At 39.6% G+C, this 20,116-nt stretch overlaps 1 protein-coding gene across 1 annotated transcript; it reads left to right on the top strand.

The window, feature by feature from the left end:
* Nucleotides 1-585: 585 nt before the first annotated feature.
* LOC110706800 (heterogeneous nuclear ribonucleoprotein U-like protein 1) lies at nt 586-6,547 on the top strand. The gene is made up of 10 exons (XM_021884750.1): nt 586-835; nt 2,706-3,463; nt 3,554-3,742; nt 3,823-3,931; nt 4,024-4,082; nt 4,265-4,475; nt 4,588-4,649; nt 4,747-4,818; nt 5,359-5,683; nt 6,146-6,547. The coding sequence occupies exons 1-10, from the start codon at nt 724-726 to the stop codon at nt 6,247-6,249; spliced, it is 2,001 nt and encodes a 666-aa protein (XP_021740442.1). The 5' UTR covers nt 586-723; the 3' UTR covers nt 6,250-6,547.
* Nucleotides 6,548-20,116: the final 13,569 nt, after the last annotated feature.

The following is a 20,116-nucleotide window of genomic DNA, read 5'->3' as shown; positions in this document are numbered from 1 at the left end:
GTTAATTTGATTGCTCCATAGAGCAAGGTTCAATTCACAAGAAGATTTCTTAATGTTAAAAGTTACTTCCAATATATTCGTGTAATTGTTTGTCCTAAAACTGTATTGTCATAATTGTTAACTATGAGTAATACGGAGCAAATAGCCAAATATGCAATCCCAAATCTTGATGTTATGTTGATTAAGGAGTTATTTCAAACGTCCTTTACATACACCTTTTGTATACAAGCTCACATCGATATTAAAAAAAATAATTGTGAATGAGTAAATAAAATTGGATTGCTTCACAAAGCCAAGCTCAATTGACAAGGTGATTTTTGAATGCGAAAAGTTATTTTCAATGTATATTCGTGTAATTGCTTATCCTAATTTTTTTTTCAAATAATAAAAAAAAGGCAAAAGCTAACGAGCATCCTCGGAACGTTAGATAAGATAATTAAATATGAAAATATTAAAATAAAATTAACATTAATTATATCGATGGACGCGTAATTTTAAAAAGCATTTTAAACTTAATACTATTTTAACTAATATGTTAATTAGTTATGGAACGTCCCGATGCATTGTCAGCAAAATCCATGAAAAACATAATAATTCGGTAAGTCGGTTAAGAGTCTCACTCTTTCAACTCCTTTCCCCTTTTCGTTCATTCCATTTCATACAGTAAAAATTAAACTCCGTACTAGTCGTACATTTCTTTGGCTAATAAAGTAGAATTCTTTGATGGCGACGATGAAGCGTGAAAATCCAACAGCAAACGAACAACAACAACCCCTTTCTAAGAGATTCAAGAACGATGTTCGTGTTGTCCTCAATCCAGCCGACTGTGATTTGGGTAATTTTTACCTCTTTCTCAACTCCATAATTCTTTGATTCTGTATATTTTAATGTATTTTTTTAATAATTTGTATGAAATCCTTGTTTTTTATTTGGAATTAATTTTAAATTTTGCCCCCAAAATTCCATGTATTATTTTAAATTAATTTTTGGGAATTTAGTGTTTATTTGTTTGGCTTTAACCCTTGATTTCCCCTGAAAATCCCAAGTATTGATTTGAACTTTTTCTGGGTTTTTGATCAATTTTTAGTTAAAGAACATTATGCTAAAAGAATTTGATTTAGTAGTTGGACCTCTGAAAATTATGTTGATTCTGTTACAATCTTTTCTTATTCGATGTTGAATTGAAGTTGAGATAGGAAATGTAAAAGTGTAAAAATGTAAAATGATACGGAGTACTAGTAGAGTATGGAAAAGGTGCACAGTAGAATTATATTTGGCTTTAGATAAGTTATATTGTGTAGTAGAACTAAATTTGTACGAAGTTTTTTGAGGGAGGCGCTTTGCACTTGTCTTTAGAGTGTGCACTGTACCTTATGAGGGCGCCATCGATGGCTCGGGTAGGGATTTTTTCTTTGAGAAGGGGTGTTTCCGTGCAAGATTTTTCGTCGTATAGATGCTTCATTGCATAAAGTGGCTTCATAGTATGGAGATGGTGCTGATATCTAGAGGCTGATTTATGTATGATCTTTATTGCCTATTGATGGAGAGTTTTTGGTAATATGGTTGATTGTTTTGTGTATGAGGAAGTGGTTTTAAGTGTACAAACAAATGATGGCTTGAGTTGTCAAAGTGTGGCACTGTTCATGTAAGGGTTGGATGTTTTTGAGGATCATTATTATTCATTGATTTGGTGATGAGTCATAGACATCCTTTCTTGAAAAAAGCTTATTTGTGTTTATTAGTTACATGATTTATTGTTTTTGCCAAAGGCTTGTAGATTAGTGTGGGAAAGAGTTGATTTTGCTTTGAAGTTGGAGAGGGGCATTGTTTTCGAGGCACCTTACAAGCTGGGTTCATGACGGAATTTCCCAACCTACTTAGATATAGGAGATTGTGAAGCTATGTGACAAAAAGGGTAGAATCATAATCTATATAGTTAAGAGACTGTTGTTACTTGTTGCATAGATGAAGCAGCTTGAAACATCTCGTCTCGTAGAGGAGAATTTAAGTGAATTAGGTTATCAGGCTCTTAACATTATTACATTACTGTGGGGGTGGGTAAAGTACACCAGCCTAGTCCTTCAAATGAAGTTGCCATAAAACTGCTAATTTTAGCTTAGAATATTTTGTTGGTGTCTTGGTTAGATCCTTGCTGAAAACATCTGGTTTATTAGCAATTGTTGATCAGATCGGAGAAATGATCTCATGATGCTTTTAGAATCCTTCCACTACCAATGTAGTCTTGGGGTCTGGTGTATTTGCTATTTTGCTGTTGCTTGCTAATCTTGTGTTGGAGTGATATATCATGGAATTGGTGAAGAGCATAATTTTATAACCTGGTGAGAATCTCATGTGTTGGCTAAGTTAAAGAAATGTGATCTTGTAAGAGAAAAAATGGGGATGGATGCACTGATTTCATTAGATTTATATCCTAATGTTTCATTACCTACATACGAGCTTTGAAACATTGTGTTTATTTTCTATGTGTGAAATAATGTAATATTCAATATTACCCTTATATTCTAGATGCATAAACGATGTCTCATGACTGTATGTACAATGCTTAATGGAAGAATTTTTGTTTTTATCTAATTGACTGATTTCAGAAGATTGCGCTTTTTCTCCATACTTTCTTGGCTTTATGTTGTCTACTGGTTCATAAGTATGTTTGCTGTTGATGAGGCCTTACATTTTTTTTCTTCCAGCTTTCAACATTGAAGCTGATGGCCTCACAGGGCATGCTCTTTACGAGCAGGGATTTGCTTATTGTTGGTCTGGTGCTCGGGGAAATATCGGAATTACTGGAGGGAAGTACTATTTTGGATGCAGAATCATCTCTGATCAGCCTGTGATAATGGAAGAAACTCCTCTTGACCAACATGTTTCTCGCATTGGCGTTTCAAGAGGTGATGATCCTGTTGGAAACCTTGGTGAAACTAAAGGTAGTTTTGGGTACGGTGGAACTGGGAAATTCTCAACTAATGCCAAGTTTGTGGATTATGGTGAGAGGTTTGGCATTGGTGATACTATTACTTGCTTAGTGGATCTTGAAAGTAAACCTTGTGCTTCAGTGGAGTTCTCCAAAAATGGGAAATGGTTAGGTATTGCAAAGTATCTTGATGTAGACCCTAAAGGTCTTGGAGTGGTTTCTCTAACTGGAAATTTACCGTGGGAATCAGCCCTCTTCCCTCATGTTCTGCTGAAAAATACTGTGGTTAAGATGCAATTTAGCACAGAAGACGGACTAGTTCCTGAGGAAGGGTACAAGCCATGGGCCTCTGCTGTGAACGATGGAAATGCAGTAATTGGACCTGCTTTCTCCGACTCTCAAGCTTGTGAGGTGATAATGATGGTTGGATTACCTGCTTCAGGAAAGACTACCTGGGCAGAAAAATGGGTGAAAGAACATCCAGAAAAACGTTACATTTTGCTTGGAACAAACTTGTACCTTGATCAGATGAAGGTTCATTTGTTGTTTCTTTTACTTTTTGAATTTATCTCTTTTTCCATAATTTTTGTTTTAATGCTTGAATAACATAATATCATGCCGCAGGTTCCAGGTTTACAGCGAAAGTCCAATTATGGTGAACGCTTTGATCGGTTAATGGATCGGGCATCTGGAATTTTAAACACTCTATTGTCAAGGGCATCTAAAGTAACTAGGAACTACATCATTGATCAAACTAATGTTTACATGAGTGCTCGAAGGCGGAAATTGAAGCCATTTGCTAACTTCCACAAGGTATATATAGTCAATTTTTTTAGGCAATTGATGTATTTTGTTCTTCTTCCAACTTGTTAATTTTCTTTTTTATCAAATAGATTGCTGTAGTTGTCTTCCCAAGACAAGAAGAGTTAAAGTTACGTGATGAAAAAAGATTTAAAGACATGGGTAAGGAAGTACCTCCTGAAGCAGTTAATGAGATGTTAGGTATGCCTATTTCTATTCATGTTGATTATTTTTATTCTTTCCCTTTATATATGAGATGTAAACTTTGTGATCCCTCTTTTTCATTTTGGCAGCTAATCTTGTTTTGCCCATGAGCAAAGACATGCTTCATACAGAAGAGTATTTTGATGAGGTAAATGTGCATGCTGTACTTGGTGTGGATATTGAAGCTAATTGTAGCTGTATTAATGGTCAATTTAACCCTTTGGTGTTTGGTAAATGGCCAAGTATTTGCATAATGCCATAATGTACTTTATAATATTCAAGAATCTACACTGCTTTATCTTATTTTTAATGATGATATTACGGTACTAGGTCATCTTCACAGAGCTTAGTAGGAGAGAGGCACAGAAGCAGCTTGATGAGATGAAGCGTGCCCTTATATTGTCGTGTAGCATGAAGTCCAAGGGTGATCATTCATCATATTCCCATGAAAGTTCTGTCCATTCAGATTCTAGGTTGTCAGCCTGTGATCCTGGACAACCCTACTCACAATATTCAAGCCCCTCGTTGGGATTTCAAACAGGTATTTTACTTCACTCGATTGTGATTTAATTGACATACTCTATACGTTTTTCTTTTCCTCCATTTTCATCATAGTGACATGATTTGTTTTCATGGATTTTGCTCCATTTAAGATTTTGGGACAGGCTCTTGGATTGGTCCTCCTGGACATGCTTCGCTGCCAAACCCTGCCAACGTGAGTTCAAAGGCCTGGATCATGCTAAACAAGTCTTTACTCTGATTTTCTAATTTATGCTCGAGTTGGAAACTAACCTAATTTTTCCTTAATACAGGCAATTAAAGGATATACAGGGGTGGAGCATTCTGTCGCATTAGAGGCAATGCAGCCTCGTCCTTACAACAATGTGAGTAGAGAGGTTCATGCATCTGTGGGTCTTCTTTTCTTTTATATTTTTCAATTCATGGTTTGGCTTTATTTGAGGTGGTTGGGGGTTCCTTTAGTGTTTGGGATAGCGTCTAATATGAGTTCCGTTCTAACTATACATACATCTTTTTAGCTTCCTATCATTGATTTTGTGTTCTGCCTTACTAGTCCATGTTACTGGAAGAACACTTTTATGAAGGATAGGCTTTTCATTGTGGAAACTAACTTTGAAACTTTGGAAACCACTTGCTGGAATATGACCCTCTAACTTGTAAAATATTCTCTCTTGAATTTTTATAGTAGTTATCACCTTTTTTCCCCTAAGTAACCCAAACGTGCCCAAAATTTATTACATGTTTTATTGACTAAATGCATAATTACCTGTGTGCATTTATGATTATTTCTGTGAATTTTCCACATTTCTTACCCACCCAAAAAATATATGTATTTTTGTTACCTGTATGTATGCCAATTTCGACTCTGCAACAATATATAAAAATGATATTCACTGTTGATGCAGGTAAATACCAGATATGAAAGCCCTGGATTTTCTGGCAGAATAGAAGCACCAGCAGGGTCCTACTCCTTTCCTGGAAGTTTGAATCCAATGCCTCCCAGGGATTGTTATCCTGGGACATATTCAAGTTACAGCAATCCTGGTCTTGAGGATGGAGGTCCCAGAACATACTCAAGTTATGGCAATCCTATTCCTGGGAATAATTACACTCAGCGTGACAGTGAAAACTATTTGTATGATCCTCATAGAACACATGAATCTGCCTACTCTTATGGAACCGGATATGGAAATAATGCAGAAGCAGCAATATTAGCTTACCAACCTAATGGTTAGATTCCTCCTCCTCTAGTCCTCTACTATGTTATTGATGTTTTACCTTGCACCACCACTTTTTTCACCAGTGAGATAAGGATCTGTGATTTCCATTGCTAATTCTGTAAATCAATTCTGTTATTGTATGAGATACTTGGCTCTTGAAGGACTATTTACATCACTGTTATACTCATTTAAACTTGTAAATTACCATAGTTGCCCGCAGCCTGTTATTTAGCAAAGCGTAGATTATCATGCAACCAAATCTGGGAGGTGAAAACACCTAGAAATTAAAAAGATCAAATTATTTGGGAAAGTCAGGGATTCCAGAATTCTTGCATGTAATTATCATTGTGGACCTATGTGATTATCTCAGCCTTTAGGCAACTCAGGCCCTTAGCAGTGAAAAAGGTAGACATGTTATTTTCAGCATTGAACTTGAATTGACTATGTTTATTATATATATCTATATTTGCAGTTTCGCGAACCCCATATTCAAGGCCTCAGGGAAGTTACCCTGCTGATGTGCGGCATCCTGGATCTGCACTTTACCATCTTCCTGATTCTCGGGAATCGAGATAATACTTAATTTTGCAGATCATGGAGACTGATGTGTAAATGTTGTGTGGATAAGTCTTTTTAACTCTTTACTGTGGCCTGTGGGTACTATTAGCTTATGCGCCATTTGATCCTTTTTGTTCTTCCTACTTTGACCTTTTTTGTCTCGCAAAAAGATTTCAAGTGGAAAGAACAAAAAGGATCCGCTGTAGTATTGTAATTTGTTAGTGACATATCTTGCCTAGTATTAATTGTATAGAGTCTGAATGTTTGTTACACAATTTTATTATAGTCCCATAATAATAGTTGATTTTTCCGTACAGTCCCCATTGAAATCTTAGTAAGATAGGCCAGGGTTTATTACAATCTTTGGGGTTTTCAATGTGGACTAACACTATGTTTGGATAGAGAGAAATGGAGGGGAAAGAAGAGAAGAGAAAAGGAAGGATGCATCTCCTTTGTTTGGATACCTAATGTACGGAGGGAATGGGAGGGAATTGGGAGGATCCATTTCCCTTCCCCTTTTAATAAACCAAATCCCTCCATTGTTGGAGAGATTTGGAAGGAATATGGAAGGTCACCTTCTCCCTCCCCTCACCTCTCTTTACCTTCCCTCTTTTTCTTTCACCTTCCTTTCCCTCCCCTATGGTTATCCAAACATAGTGTAAGGGTTTGTTTAACCAAGCTTTTAGAAGATACTCTGTAATGTCTATTTCCTCGAAGTTCTCCAAAAACTATTTCTATAGAAAGTAGTACTATAATTTTTTTTTAAAGTTGGTTTACCCATTGTGTATAACGTACTCATTTCTTCCCCTATTGTTTGCTTCATAGTCATATTTTAATTTTTGTAAGTTATTGGTTGACTAGATTTGATGAGGTCGGGAGAAAGGTAGTTGAACCTAAAATATAGTTTTGTACGTGAAAATATAATTGTGATCTTAATGGACATATATGGTATAGAACAATATTTTAGGGATAACCTTGTAAAAAAAATATTTGGCAATCTTTAAAAGACGAGGGAGTATAAAGTTAAGGCAGCCATTAAATTAGTTTGAATAACATCAGCAATTTTTTGGTGCAGCAGGCCACACCGTGTGGCCCAAGTTATTTTGTTAGGGGTTACCCAAGTTATTCAGTCAGGGGTTACTCGAGTTACTCAGTCAGGGATTACTTGAGGGGTTCGGACAGAAGTTACTCGAGGGGTTCACTCGCTCAAGGGTTATTTGAGGGGTTACTCGGTCAGGGGTTACTCGAGTTACTCGAGTTACTCAGTTAGGGGTTACTCGATCATGGGTTACTCAAGTTACTCGGTCATGGGTTACTCGAGTTACGAGTTATTTAAGGAGTTCGGTTAGGGGTTACTCGAGTAATTCAGTTAGGGTTTACTTAAGGAGTTCGGTCAGAGGTTACTCGGTCAGGGATTACTTGAGGGTTCAGTCAGGGGTTACTTGAGGGGTTACTCGGTTAGGGGTTACTCGAGGGGCTACTCGGTTAGGGGTTACTCGAGGGGTTACTCGGTTAGGGGTTACTCGGTCAAGAGTAACTTAAGTAACCCCTAACCGAGTAACTCGAATAATCCTGGCAACTCGAGTAACCTCTGACCGAGAAACTCGAGTAACCCCGACAACTCGAGTAACCCCTGACCGAGTAAGTCGAGTAACCCCTGTTGCACGGTACAGTAGGCTGCATACAAAAAATTGTGTAATAACATATGTGCAATCGTGTACATAGTTATTTCCATGTAATCTTGAATAACATATTATACAAAAGAAACCATAGAAGAACTTCCTTACAGTTCCCTATAGAACTCAAAATGAATTTTCAGAATCTAATCATGATGGTGAAACATATGCTTAAACCCACACCCTAAATTAGAAACTTTTCCCTAACTCCAACTCCACATTTATGTGGTCAATCAACAGTCTTGATTTATTCGTTACTATCTAAACTCTAGATTTAAGTACAAACTTCCTAAAACCCAAGCATAAAATTACTTTATATTTCTTGGAAATAAAGCTCTTTTTGATGGTAGCTCAAATGTGGTTGACCCATTATTATGTTTCTTCCTAGTTCCTACATCAGCAAATTGTACACCCAAAGTTCTTAGTAGACCCTATGTTTTGTTTAAAGTATTACGCTTGTTCATATCGATGCTTTTAAATTAACCATAGTATTAACCTTGCTATTTTTTCTTATAATTTTTTATTGTTTCATTAGCTTTCTTAACATTTTATTAAGGAGTAGTAGAGTATTCTATATAGTAAATTCAGCTCAACCTCTTAAAAAATTTGTATCGATCAAGATGTAACACTTGAAAAAAATAAATAAACTTAATACAAATTTTTTACAAAAAATTAAAGAAAAAGCTGCTTTTTGTATCTTTGCTGAGCTTTTCTCTCCTTTTCAAAGTTATAACCTTTTGAATGAAAATACAATAAAAATGGTCACTTAAAAGAAGAATGAAGACACCTAATTTTCCATACGTAGGGAGGCCCAACCACGTGATTGGTTTTGGTTGGAAGAACTAATACATCATATTATATCTACCTCTTTTCTTTTTCATCTTTCTATTTCTATCTATTGCATGCATCATGTTTGTTTATATAATTTTTATTATAGAGTATATAATATATATAGTGCGTTAATTTTTATATTATCGACCCAACTATATGTCTTATTAATTGATGATTGACGTTGTATTATTTTGTTAAGATTACAAGTTTACATCTGTTGGAACTCTGGCCAAACACTATGTCATTACAATAATAGTATAATACAGTAGTTAATTACAACGTAAAAAATTCATTCTTCTAATTATAAAATTACGTATTACATACTCCATATAAAAAAATATTACCACAAATCATTTGCTTTTAATGTTTGTAATAATTGTGATGATGATATTTAAACTATGGAGTAGTGGTTATACTAAATCAAAACTGAGATAGTATATACAAAGTACGAAATGTAAATTTTCATTAGGTTTTCTTGAAGTTTTGTTAAATAAACTAATCACCAGGAATCTTTAGGTGTAACCAAAGTTGCAAATGAAACAAAGACCATATGCCAATGGCTTGGAGGACATAAATAGGATTCTATAATAGTTTGCTTCGTGCAAGTTTTAGCACATAAGGAATTAGGGTTAATTGCAAATTATATTGCTTTCTCAATCTACTTCATGCGGACACACTATGATATCGACCCATTATTTTTACTAGATAGCCTTTGTTTTTTTTCCCTAGAAAATTAGATCAAACACTTTTCGAACTTGATCTCCAGAATAGATCTCTTTACTCTAATACCAAGATCAAATTCTTCAGATATTAGATGTATCTAATTTCATCCTATATCTTACCAAACGATGATCAACATAATTAATTTGCCATTCCTTTCAATAAATTCATCATATATACCCAATGCATATATAGATGTACTTGTCTCTGAATCGGAGAAATTGAGTGATTGACCATAACGTACTATCTACCCAATTAACTTCATGTCTTATTTATTGATCATTTACGGAGTATTATTGTTTTGCGAAGACTCAAACATGTGTTCAACATTTGGTCAAATACTCAATATTGCCAAAATAGTTGCTACTTGCTAGCACTTCTATCTCAAAGCATGTACTTGTCACTTTCGCTTTTCATTATTGATTAAAATTTTATGATGAGAGTAAGGGATAGTTTAGTTATTAAAGTTTCTCTCCCAGTTTCAGGGATCTTGGGACTGATTTCATCAATCTATCCTTGTGACTCTCTAAACACTAAAAAAAAGTTATTATCTTCTTCTCAAACTATATACAAGTACATCTTTTTAATTTTGAAGATCAAGTTTTCTAAAAATAATGTATCAAACTCAAAAAATTTAACTGTATATTCTCATTTTTTTTTTTAAACGGTAAGATACGAGGGATGACCCCCCTACTAACCATCCCTCCATCTCCTAAATCCTAATTGTATATTCTCATTAGTTAGAGAATTTAAAATCAAGTTGAATCTTGTTAAATTAGTCTCCATAAGCATTTTTAACATTGGTACCTTCTACAATATGTAACAAATTAGTGTATTGAAGACCATGTTAAATAAGTGGTGCAACTGTTTAGTAGCAGGCAAGGCCGTAAAGTATTACAATTCTGATGCTCATATAATACTAGTAATTCAATACAACGACGCACGTCTTCCCAACAAATTAAGTTTGAAGAAAATCTAAAAACAAGTAGCTAGCTAGCAATCTTATTACGATAATTATAACCTATGTAGTACTCATAAAAATCAAATTCTAACAACTATTTGAAAATACAGTTTTCTTCAACTTAACAATGAAATGACTGTTGTACAACTGAGTAAAAAGGTGCCCATTATATTGAGTGTATATGCCATTATATAGAGGTAGGACATGTTAATTAATTGAGCAGTGGACAAGAAAGAAAGGACTACTTATCCTTTGTGCCATCATAAATAAATATCTAAACTATTACTCTTTAGTAGTCTGAATTTCAATAATAATCAACCCTCAGAATATCAAAAGCTAATGTTTTCCAACATCTTTTTATCATAAGACAACAAACTTTAATTCATGTCATAGAAAGATACGTCTATCTACCTCTACCAAATGGTTGAAAAGAACGCCAAAAGGACCAACTGATAAGATATATTGTGTTGCCTAGGAATTTAATCTACGGTACCAATAAAAGTTTAAGGTTTAAATATCGGAATCAAAAGGGAAAGTTAGATACTCTGTAATATTTAAATTCACTTGATAAGACCGTAACTAACTAACATAAATCTAAGTTCAATATCATTTATGGAGTACTAATTTTTTGTTCCATTACTTGCGATTTGCTCTTGAAAGTTAGAGGATAAGGAAATTCCTATCCTTAATAAACTTTACTCGATAGGATTTGAACTTTAAACCACTAAGATTTGTTGTAATAACCTTATTGTCAAGTGAATCAACACAAAATCGGCGTTTTTTATTCGGCCCAAAAAGTGTTTGAGGAAACACATGATCTTTAGGTTGACATGGCTTTCTTTGAATGTATGTTCTCCGCACTAAATCCCTATCATCGGGATGAAAATCACACATCCTTCTTTTTTTTCCGGGGTCTTGTGGAAGATTAATAATATCAAGTGCACTTAATCTTCCTTCACCAATTTGAGCACTAGGATCCCAACCACCTTGGGGAAAAGATTGCCCATCTTCATATTGAGGGAAATTGTGAGATGGGGAAGAATGTTGTTCACTAGCATGATGTAAAGGAGTACTTGGTTCACTTTCTTGAGAGGGTAAATCATTTTGTGGAGGAGGATCATTTTGTGGAGGAGGAGGATTTAGAGTAGGCACTTTTTTAGTAAAAAAACTTGAAATATCTTGAGTTATTTTTCTTTTCATTCTGAAATTGAAGTTAGGTTGAATTAGATAAATCATACAAGTAGGGTTCTCTCAAGGTTATTAAAACTAATAATATCATAAAAAAAAAAACGCCCATTAACCTCAATTTCAGTTCACCCTTCAACCCCAAATCTCCAAATTAGCAATCACCATTCTCAATAGCTAATAAGCAAGTTTGACAACTATTATCATTTATCAATTAAACAGAAATAATTCTATAAGTCTATAATAGGGCTCAAATGGTCAAATATCCGGCCATAACTCACATTCACAAATCACAAATTCACAACATTCAAGCTCTAATCAAGTGACGATAATCAAGTCATAACATTCAAGCTTTAATAAAGTCATACAAATAATCAAGCACTAATCAAATCAAGAAATTTCACCCAAAAAAAAAAAAAAACTCATACACTGATATAGTGATATTAAACATACTGATAATTTTGATTTAAACATTTAAATTGATGATTTCATATAGAAATATAGAATCTAATCTCTATAATCTTATTGCAATGTAATTATATAAATTAAAAGTTTAAAACTAACCTCAAAAAAATCGAATTTGGAGAGCCACTGCACGAGCACGACGCTAACAAACTCACAGACGGATTGACGATTTGACGGACGCCTCACTCATACCTGACGGAGAAGCACGAAAAGGCTGCCGGCAAGGCGGCGACACGGTGAACGGCGACGGGGCTTGGGTAATTGGGTGACTTTGAGACTTAGGGTTTCAATTTGAGGGAATTGGGGATTTGGGGATATTTCTGCCTTCTGACTGTTCTAAAATCGTGAAATTGTGAAAATGAGGTTGTAAAGCCAAAAAAAAAAAAAAAAAAGTTTGAGAGTAATGGGAGTCGATCCCGTATCTCATATGTGGTAGGATGGGGAACAAACCACCAAACTACAAGCTAAAACTCTTGATACTTAGTTTTTTTTTTTTTTTATAGAAAATAATAGGTTGTCCGCGGACCCACTATGACTATACGTGGGTCCGCCACTGTTCATAAGAACGTCTATGTGCCACGTAAACTCATTTTTTATTACGCTACGTCACATACTCAACCTCTCATTATGCCACATTACCGCTCAATCATTATTTAAACACCTATAAGAAGGATGATTATTTAACCACCTAAGTCAATTCAATCATCAACTATGTTATAAATATTGATTAGGGGATTTTTATCCACCAAGCGCCGTTTGACAAGTGGACCAACCAGGTTCCGCCACGCGTCCTCCACGGACCACTTAAGACACGCCACGTGTCCACCCATGCCAAATGGGACAACCGGCCATCAAGGCCCATTTCAGTCTAGAAGCCCGTTCGGCCCTAGGTTTACCTTAAACCTAGAGAGTTGCACGCTTCCCAAGGCTATAAATACTCGATTAATCCTCATTAATCAAGGGACCGAATAATTGACGGAACACACTAATAACCGGCTGATCTCGCTAGCAAAGCAGATTACCTACATTAAATACTCTCACCTAGAGAGACCTCATTACTTTAATTTCTGTATTAATTACTCCTTAATCAGGTACTAACTTGACCGTTGGAGGCGGAGCTCTCAGGAGTCTCCGTTATTTTGCAGGTACAGGCGTCCGGTTCCAGTCTCGGAATTGTAACTCTCCCGCAGGACATCAGAAAACCCCGAAACATTTGGCGCCGTCTGTGGGGAGAGTACTTCAGAGATGGCATCCAAGTCTGTACCGACCCCAGAAGAGAGGCGTCCCCTAGACGACCCTCAAGTTCAGTCGGACCATGATACCGAAAGTGAATTTGAAGTTGAAACTCATACAGCTCCAGACGGGACCCTAAGGGCCCGCCGTACCCGTCATACTGAAATAAGGGAACGGGAGTATCTTCAAACAGGAAGCGAGCCAGCAGGCGCACCGCTTGCTTGGCAACAGCCGACTGATGGGTCTGCTCCGATCACAAGGAACGAACTCATGACCTTTATGAGGGGATTCAAGGGAGAGATCCAAGAGTTGATCAACAAAAAACCGCCTGCTTCAGTCAAAGAGCAGGCGGCCAAAAAACCTTCCACTTCACTGAAGAGGAAGCCAGTTCAAGGGCGAGAGGCGACTCCCCATCCTAAATCTAAGAAGCGGGAGCCGTCTGCTCTTGATTTCACAAAACTCCGTTATCCTACGGGAAATAGGAAACCGGTTCGTCATATTCAGGCGGACGGGTCAAGGCAAACGTTCACAGATGCTCGGCACCTGCTAGAGCAGAAGAAGAGTGACCGATTATCAGAGTCGGCTTCTACTTCAAATTTTCAGGACAGTTTGCGAAATGCCTCGATGAGGCCAACTCAGTCGTACCATGAGAGTCAGTCAGGCGGCACCTCCCGTCAGTCTGGCTTTCATAGTGCGCAGGCGGTACCAAATTTGCCATTTGTGCCGCAACAACAATATTTTATGCAGCCACCTCCATTTGGTGGACCTGCAGCAAAAAACGTCCAACCTATGGACTGGCAGCTACGGCTGCTTAGACTTGGTGAACAGCCGTCGGCCTTCTCCAAGGAAATTACTGAAGCCGCTCAGCCGGCCAAAGTAAAAAATGTTTTAGTAGGCGCCTATGATGGCACTACTAACCCGGAAGACCATCTGATGGCATTCACCAACCTGATGTACCTTCAAGGGTTGGATGATCCCACTTGGTGCAAGTGTTTCCCAGCAACTCTCAAGGGAATTGCACAGCAATGGTTCGGCAACCTGCCGACTGGTTGTGTAAACAGTTTCAGGACGCTTGCTTACTTATTTGCCTCCAACTTTGCAATGAACATCCCTGCGAAGAAAACGACCCTTGATTTGGGAACAATTCAGCAGGGTGAAAAGGAGGGGCTTCGTTCCTACATCAGGCGGTTCAACCTGATGAGAATACAGATTCAAGGGTTACCGGATGAGGTAGCTTATACTGACTTTTTTAGAGGTCTCAAAGACGGGTCTACCTTCAAATTTGATTTAGTTCGAAAAAGGGTGGCGACTCTTCAAGAGGCCTTGATTGAAGCAGAAGCCTATATACAGGCGACTGATCTGTGTACAATGAAACAGTCGGACGGGAAGAGGTTCGACAATAGAGAAGGACGACAGAAACAGTCGTCCAACAAAGATGAAAAAAGAAAAGGGGTCTGGGCGGCTGATTCCTCTAAACAGCCGGCCAAGAAGAAAAAGGAATTCAAACCATACTCCCCAAAGTATGTGTTTAACAAGGATAACCAGTTTATCCTAAAAGAAATAAAGGGACGGCTCTCAATTGAGAAACCGCTCCCCATGAAGGGTTCTGCGAGCAACCGGAACCAAGACAAAATCTGTGCTTATCATGATGACATTGGTCATCACACCAACGACTGCATTAGTCTCATGCGGTACCTAGACCGCTTGGCTGATCAAGGTGATCTTGACACTTATGTCAAGAAATCTACGGGGAATACTTCCTCAAAAAAGCAGTCGGCCAAAAAGAATCAACAGGCCGACAGTTCCGATACAGATGATGCAGTCGTCTACACCATTGCAGGCGGCTTCTCAGGAGGCGGCCCCACTATTAGGGGCAACAAAGATAATATAAGGCGGTTAGATGTAAATTCCGTTCACCAAGAACGACCGTCCAAATATACATTTCCTGAGATTGTCATCACTGAAGAGGATCTAGGAGGAATAAGGGGGCCGCATGACGACCCTCTCGTTATTGAATGTAAAGTGGCCAACCAGAGAGTTGGTCGAATCCTCATAGATACTGGGAGCTCTTCAGATCTCATCAGCAGCAAATGTCTGTCAAAACTGAAATATCAGACGGACTGCATACATCCGGCCTCCCACCCTTTAATAGGGTTTGGAGGAGGAGTCGTCCACCCACTGGGACGAGTTGATCTACCCGTCCGCCTGGGCGAAAAAGGGGAAGGACGACACATGGTAGTCCGATTCCTAGTTGTAGAGGAACTCTCTGCCTACAACATGATTCTGGGTCGCCCAACCCTGAATAGTGCCAAGGCTGTTATAATCCCGTCACTTATGCTGCTTAAGTTTGAAAGGGACAATGGAACAGTCGGCTCCCTAAGGGGAGATCAGAGGATGGCCCGAGAGTGCTATCTCTCGGATGTCAAACCCACTGCTAAGGCCACTGGGTCAAGTGGAGAAAAAACAGACCTTGACAATGTCAAGGAAAGTGCGCCTGTTCAAGAAACAGGCGACAGAAAAAGAAAGGCGTCCCAGACAGAGTCCGCCAGAAAAGCAAGGAAAATAGACGCCTGTTCTGATTCACAACTGATAGTCAGTACAATGGCGAATACGAAGCAACACATCCGGCCATGATCAAATATTTACAGGCGGTCCGACAAGCAGTCGGCTCCCTTGAGAATTTCCATCTGATCCAAGTACCGAGATCAGAAAACAACCAGGCAGATGCACTCTCGAAATTAGCATCATCCGCCTCCTCCGATACTCCTCGAACTGTGTTTTGGGAAGTAATGGAGAAGAGAAGCATCGAGGAAAATCCTATTGGAATTCTAGACAGAAGCTCAACCTGGATGGATTCAATCAGGGCATATCTGACAAACGGTACACTGCCGGATGATCCTCAACAGGCGGCATCACTGAAAAAACGAGCCTCCTGTTTTGAAATGATACAGGGGGAACTGCACAAGAGGGGGCACCTTCAACCCTTCTTAAAGTGTGTTACTCCTGAAAAGGGACGAGAGATACTAGATGATCTTCACTCTGGTTTCTGTGCTTCCCATATAGGCGGCAGGGCTACTTTTGGCCTACTTTGGAAGCAGATGCAATGGAGATGGTGAAAAAATGTGACAAGTGCCAAAGGTTTGGCAAATTAATTCACCGTCCGGCTACTGACCTCACTACCATTCACAGCCCACTACCGTTTGCTAAGTGGGGCATGGACATTCTGGGTCCATATACGCCTGCTACAGGCGGCAGAAGGTATATACTTGTTGCCGTTGACTACTTCACTAAATGGGTAGAGGCGGAGGCTGTAAAGGGAATCAAGACGAAAGATGTAATTTCATTCATTTGGAAAAACGTCATCACTCGGTTCGGGGTTCCCATGTCTATGGTTTTTGATAATGGTCCCCAATTTGAGACGCCTGTTCTCAAAAGCTGGTTGGGAGACCAAGGAATTGGACATTACTTTGCATCTGTCGGCCGTCCACAAGCAAACGGCCAGGTAGAAGCCTTTAATAAAATCATCTCAGACGGTCTCAAGAAAAAAATTGAACGAGCAGGCGGCCTATGGGCAGATGAACTACCACATGTTCTTTGGGCCATTAGGACGACTGAAAAAGGGGCGACTGGAGAAACTCCATTCCTCCTAACTTATGGTGCAGAAGCTGTTCTTCCAATAGAACACTACGAGCCGACTCTTCGAGTAATGCTATATGACGAAGAGGCAAACTGGGAAGCTATGCGCCTGGCATTAGATTCACTTCCTGAAAAGAGGGGCAATGCTGTTTTGCGCCATGAAATCTACCGCCTGAGAATGACTAGATCATACAACAAGAAAGTGCACAGGCGTCCACTCAAAGTAGGGGACTTTGTACTTAGAAAAATGGAAGCAGTTGGTAGGGCTAACGAGTCTGGCAAACTAACTCCCAACTGGGAAGGACCCTACCGAATCTATGCGGAAGTCAGGGACGGTACCTACCGTCTGGAAACACCAGACGGACAACCGTTGCCTCGAACTTGGAATGTAGATAACCTTAAGAAATATTTCTTTTGAATGATGTAAAGTAAAGAGCTACTTAATAAAGTTGGCACTTACTATTCAATTTTGTATTACGAGGGGCATGCCGTCTGTACCTTTACAGTCGGCTACTCTCCATTGAGTTTTTTCACTCTATCTTCAGAGGGGCATGCCGTCTGTACCTTTACAGTCGGCTACTCGCCTTTGAGTTTTTCACTCTATCTTCAGAGGGGCATGCCGTCTGTACCTTTACAGTCGGCTACTCTCCATTGAGTTTTTTCACTCTATCATCAGAGGGGCATGCCGTCTGTACCTTTACAGTCGGCTACTCTCCATTGAGTATTTTACTCACAATACTTAGCTAAAAAGATTAGGGCCTGGCCGACCCTGTGCCTAACAGGCGGCTACCCTTCTTTGACTTAGCACCTACGTTCACCAAGAACTTACCAAGGCCACCGGCCGAATGATCAGACCAGGCGCCTAGTCAACTGATCTAACTTTTAAAAACTAATCCGACCTGTCCCAACATTATAGCAGGCGTCCGGCGGCATCCATTCGGATGAAATTCGTCGCAGAGAGCAGCTCCCTTTTGGGTGGAACATTGTTCTATAAACTAATTACACGGCACCTATACGACTGTCCCAAAGGGCAACCACGTAGCCGTTTTTGAGACAAGGATAACTCTATCACTAACCAAACCAGTGGTAGCAGTTGACATCTGAGTCAGATGACCGCCTGTATTACTTGGGATAAATGCAGGGGGTACCTATTGAGTTAATAGCCAACAAACATTGGCGAATCAAGGGGTCTAGCCGGCCTACGCCGCCTGGTACCTCTACTTCTCAAACAAAAGTGACGGCGACTGAGTAACTCCAAAGTTAACTCATAGTCACTCCTTCAAATTTGGTATGGAACCTAAAAAGTTTGAGTCGTCCGCCTGTTTTATACAAACAAGGGCACTCGAACCCCTATTCCTACTGGATAACCTATTGAGTAAATAGCCAACAAACATTGGTGAATCAAGGGGTCTAGCCGGCCTACGCCGCCTGATACCTTTACTACTCAATCAAGATTGTGACGAAGACTAAGTAACTCCTATGTTAACTTAATAGTCACTCAAACTTAGTACTGAGCCTAAAAGGTACGAGTCGTCCACTTGTTTTTAATAAACAAAGGCTCTCAACCAATACTCTTGCTAGGTTAACAAATAACAAATTAGAGGCCAACATTGGCAATAAAGGGAAACAACCGGTACCCGCCGCTTGTTTTCCTACTTAAATTCCTTGGCTACTTGGTAATTCTATTTACTTGGTCAAATTGAATAAAGAGTTCGAATACCGATTGATTAAATGGCCGACTGATCATCTATCCTGGAAACAGACAACCAGTCGTCCAGGGGCATAGGCGGCATACTTACTATTTGTACCTGTCTTAACGTTCGGCCATACACAACAGTCTGTCTAGTGAGCAAATTTCAAATACTTAGACAAATTTGAACAAAAACAAAAAGTTTGATTAAAATGAGCCGGCCATAAAAGACCAGCAGAATATTCAAAACCCCGGCCCCCTGGCCGGGTAATTACAAAGCAAACGGCACGCAGGCCGTGAAAAGAAAAAATATACTTAAAGCTTAAGAAGGGGGCAGTTCAGTATCAGCAGCAGCCGCCTGGTCAGCACTCTTCTTGCTGGACTCGGCCTTAGCTGCATCATCTTTTGATGCCTTACCCCCAAGTGGCACAAGCGCCACAACCGGCTCTTCCTCCTCCAACGCAACGTCCATCGCCTCTTCTTCAGCAGCCGCCAGGATCTGTTGATTATATATTTCCGAACACTGGCGGTACGTTCTTTCCCATGAGGCAAAGTCGGCACTGGGGAACAGTCGTTCCCAGGTCATGCGTTGGATTTGGGCGGAGTCTTCCACCATCTCCCGGACGAGCTCTTGTTTCTCTTGCTCGGCCTTGTCCGAGAGCTCTTGGGTAAGACTCTTCTCCTGGTTCACCAGGCGTTCTTTTACGTTAGCCAAAGATTTCTCCATGGCTTCGTAAGAGTGCATTTTCTGACGAAGGGGCTTCAGCTCGGCTTTAAGTTTGGTGACGGTCCCCTCCAGCTCGTCAACCTTCTTTTGGGCCGCCTCTAGCTGAGCCCGAACAGCGGCGGTCGCCTGCGCCTGATAATAAAGAAGATCAATGGTCAGTACTTCATTTTGGGCAATTTGAAACATTGCTTTATCACAGCTGGAGGCGGCCATAGCCTTTGCGGCCTTTACCTCTTTGTTTTTTCCGATCAATCGGCTTGCGAAGGCTGTTGACTCGGAGCAGGGCCTAAGTACAAAGAAAAACAGGCGTCAGTTTCCAATCAAAAGGGTTAACAGGCGTCCTGGAACTTCAAAAGGGTATACCTCAGCTAAGATCCCCGAAATTCCATCGAGGTCAAGGGTGCCGGCACCCTTGACCGCCTCCCTGTCAGAGGGAGGAACTACTTTAACCATTGACTTGGCTACCTCAACCAAGTCAAGTCCCTGGGGGCCGGCTGCATTAAGCAGAAGGAAAAACAAGTTAGACCTAATCAAGAAGGAAGCAAGAGTGAGTTTTTACAAGCAAGGGTCCATACATCTAGGCGGCCCCGCTTGGGTTTTTGAAGAAGTGGCCGGCTGCTTCTCAGCCGCCACTGTTTTCCTGGAAGACCCAGGAGAGCTTGCAACAGTCGTCCTCCGGGCCTTGGGGTCCGGCTGTTGCGTGGAAGAAGCCCTTGGAGTGCCAGACTGAAAACAAAAAGAGTTAGTATATGCATAATACA

This window comes from Chenopodium quinoa, unplaced genomic scaffold, assembly GCF_001683475.1.
Source record: "Chenopodium quinoa cultivar QQ74 unplaced genomic scaffold, ASM168347v1, whole genome shotgun sequence".
In the NCBI taxonomy this organism is placed as follows: Eukaryota; Viridiplantae; Streptophyta; class Magnoliopsida; order Caryophyllales; family Amaranthaceae; genus Chenopodium; species Chenopodium quinoa.
The sequence above is the reverse complement of the archived record's forward strand: the minus strand, read 5'-3'. Positions and strand labels throughout refer to the sequence as shown.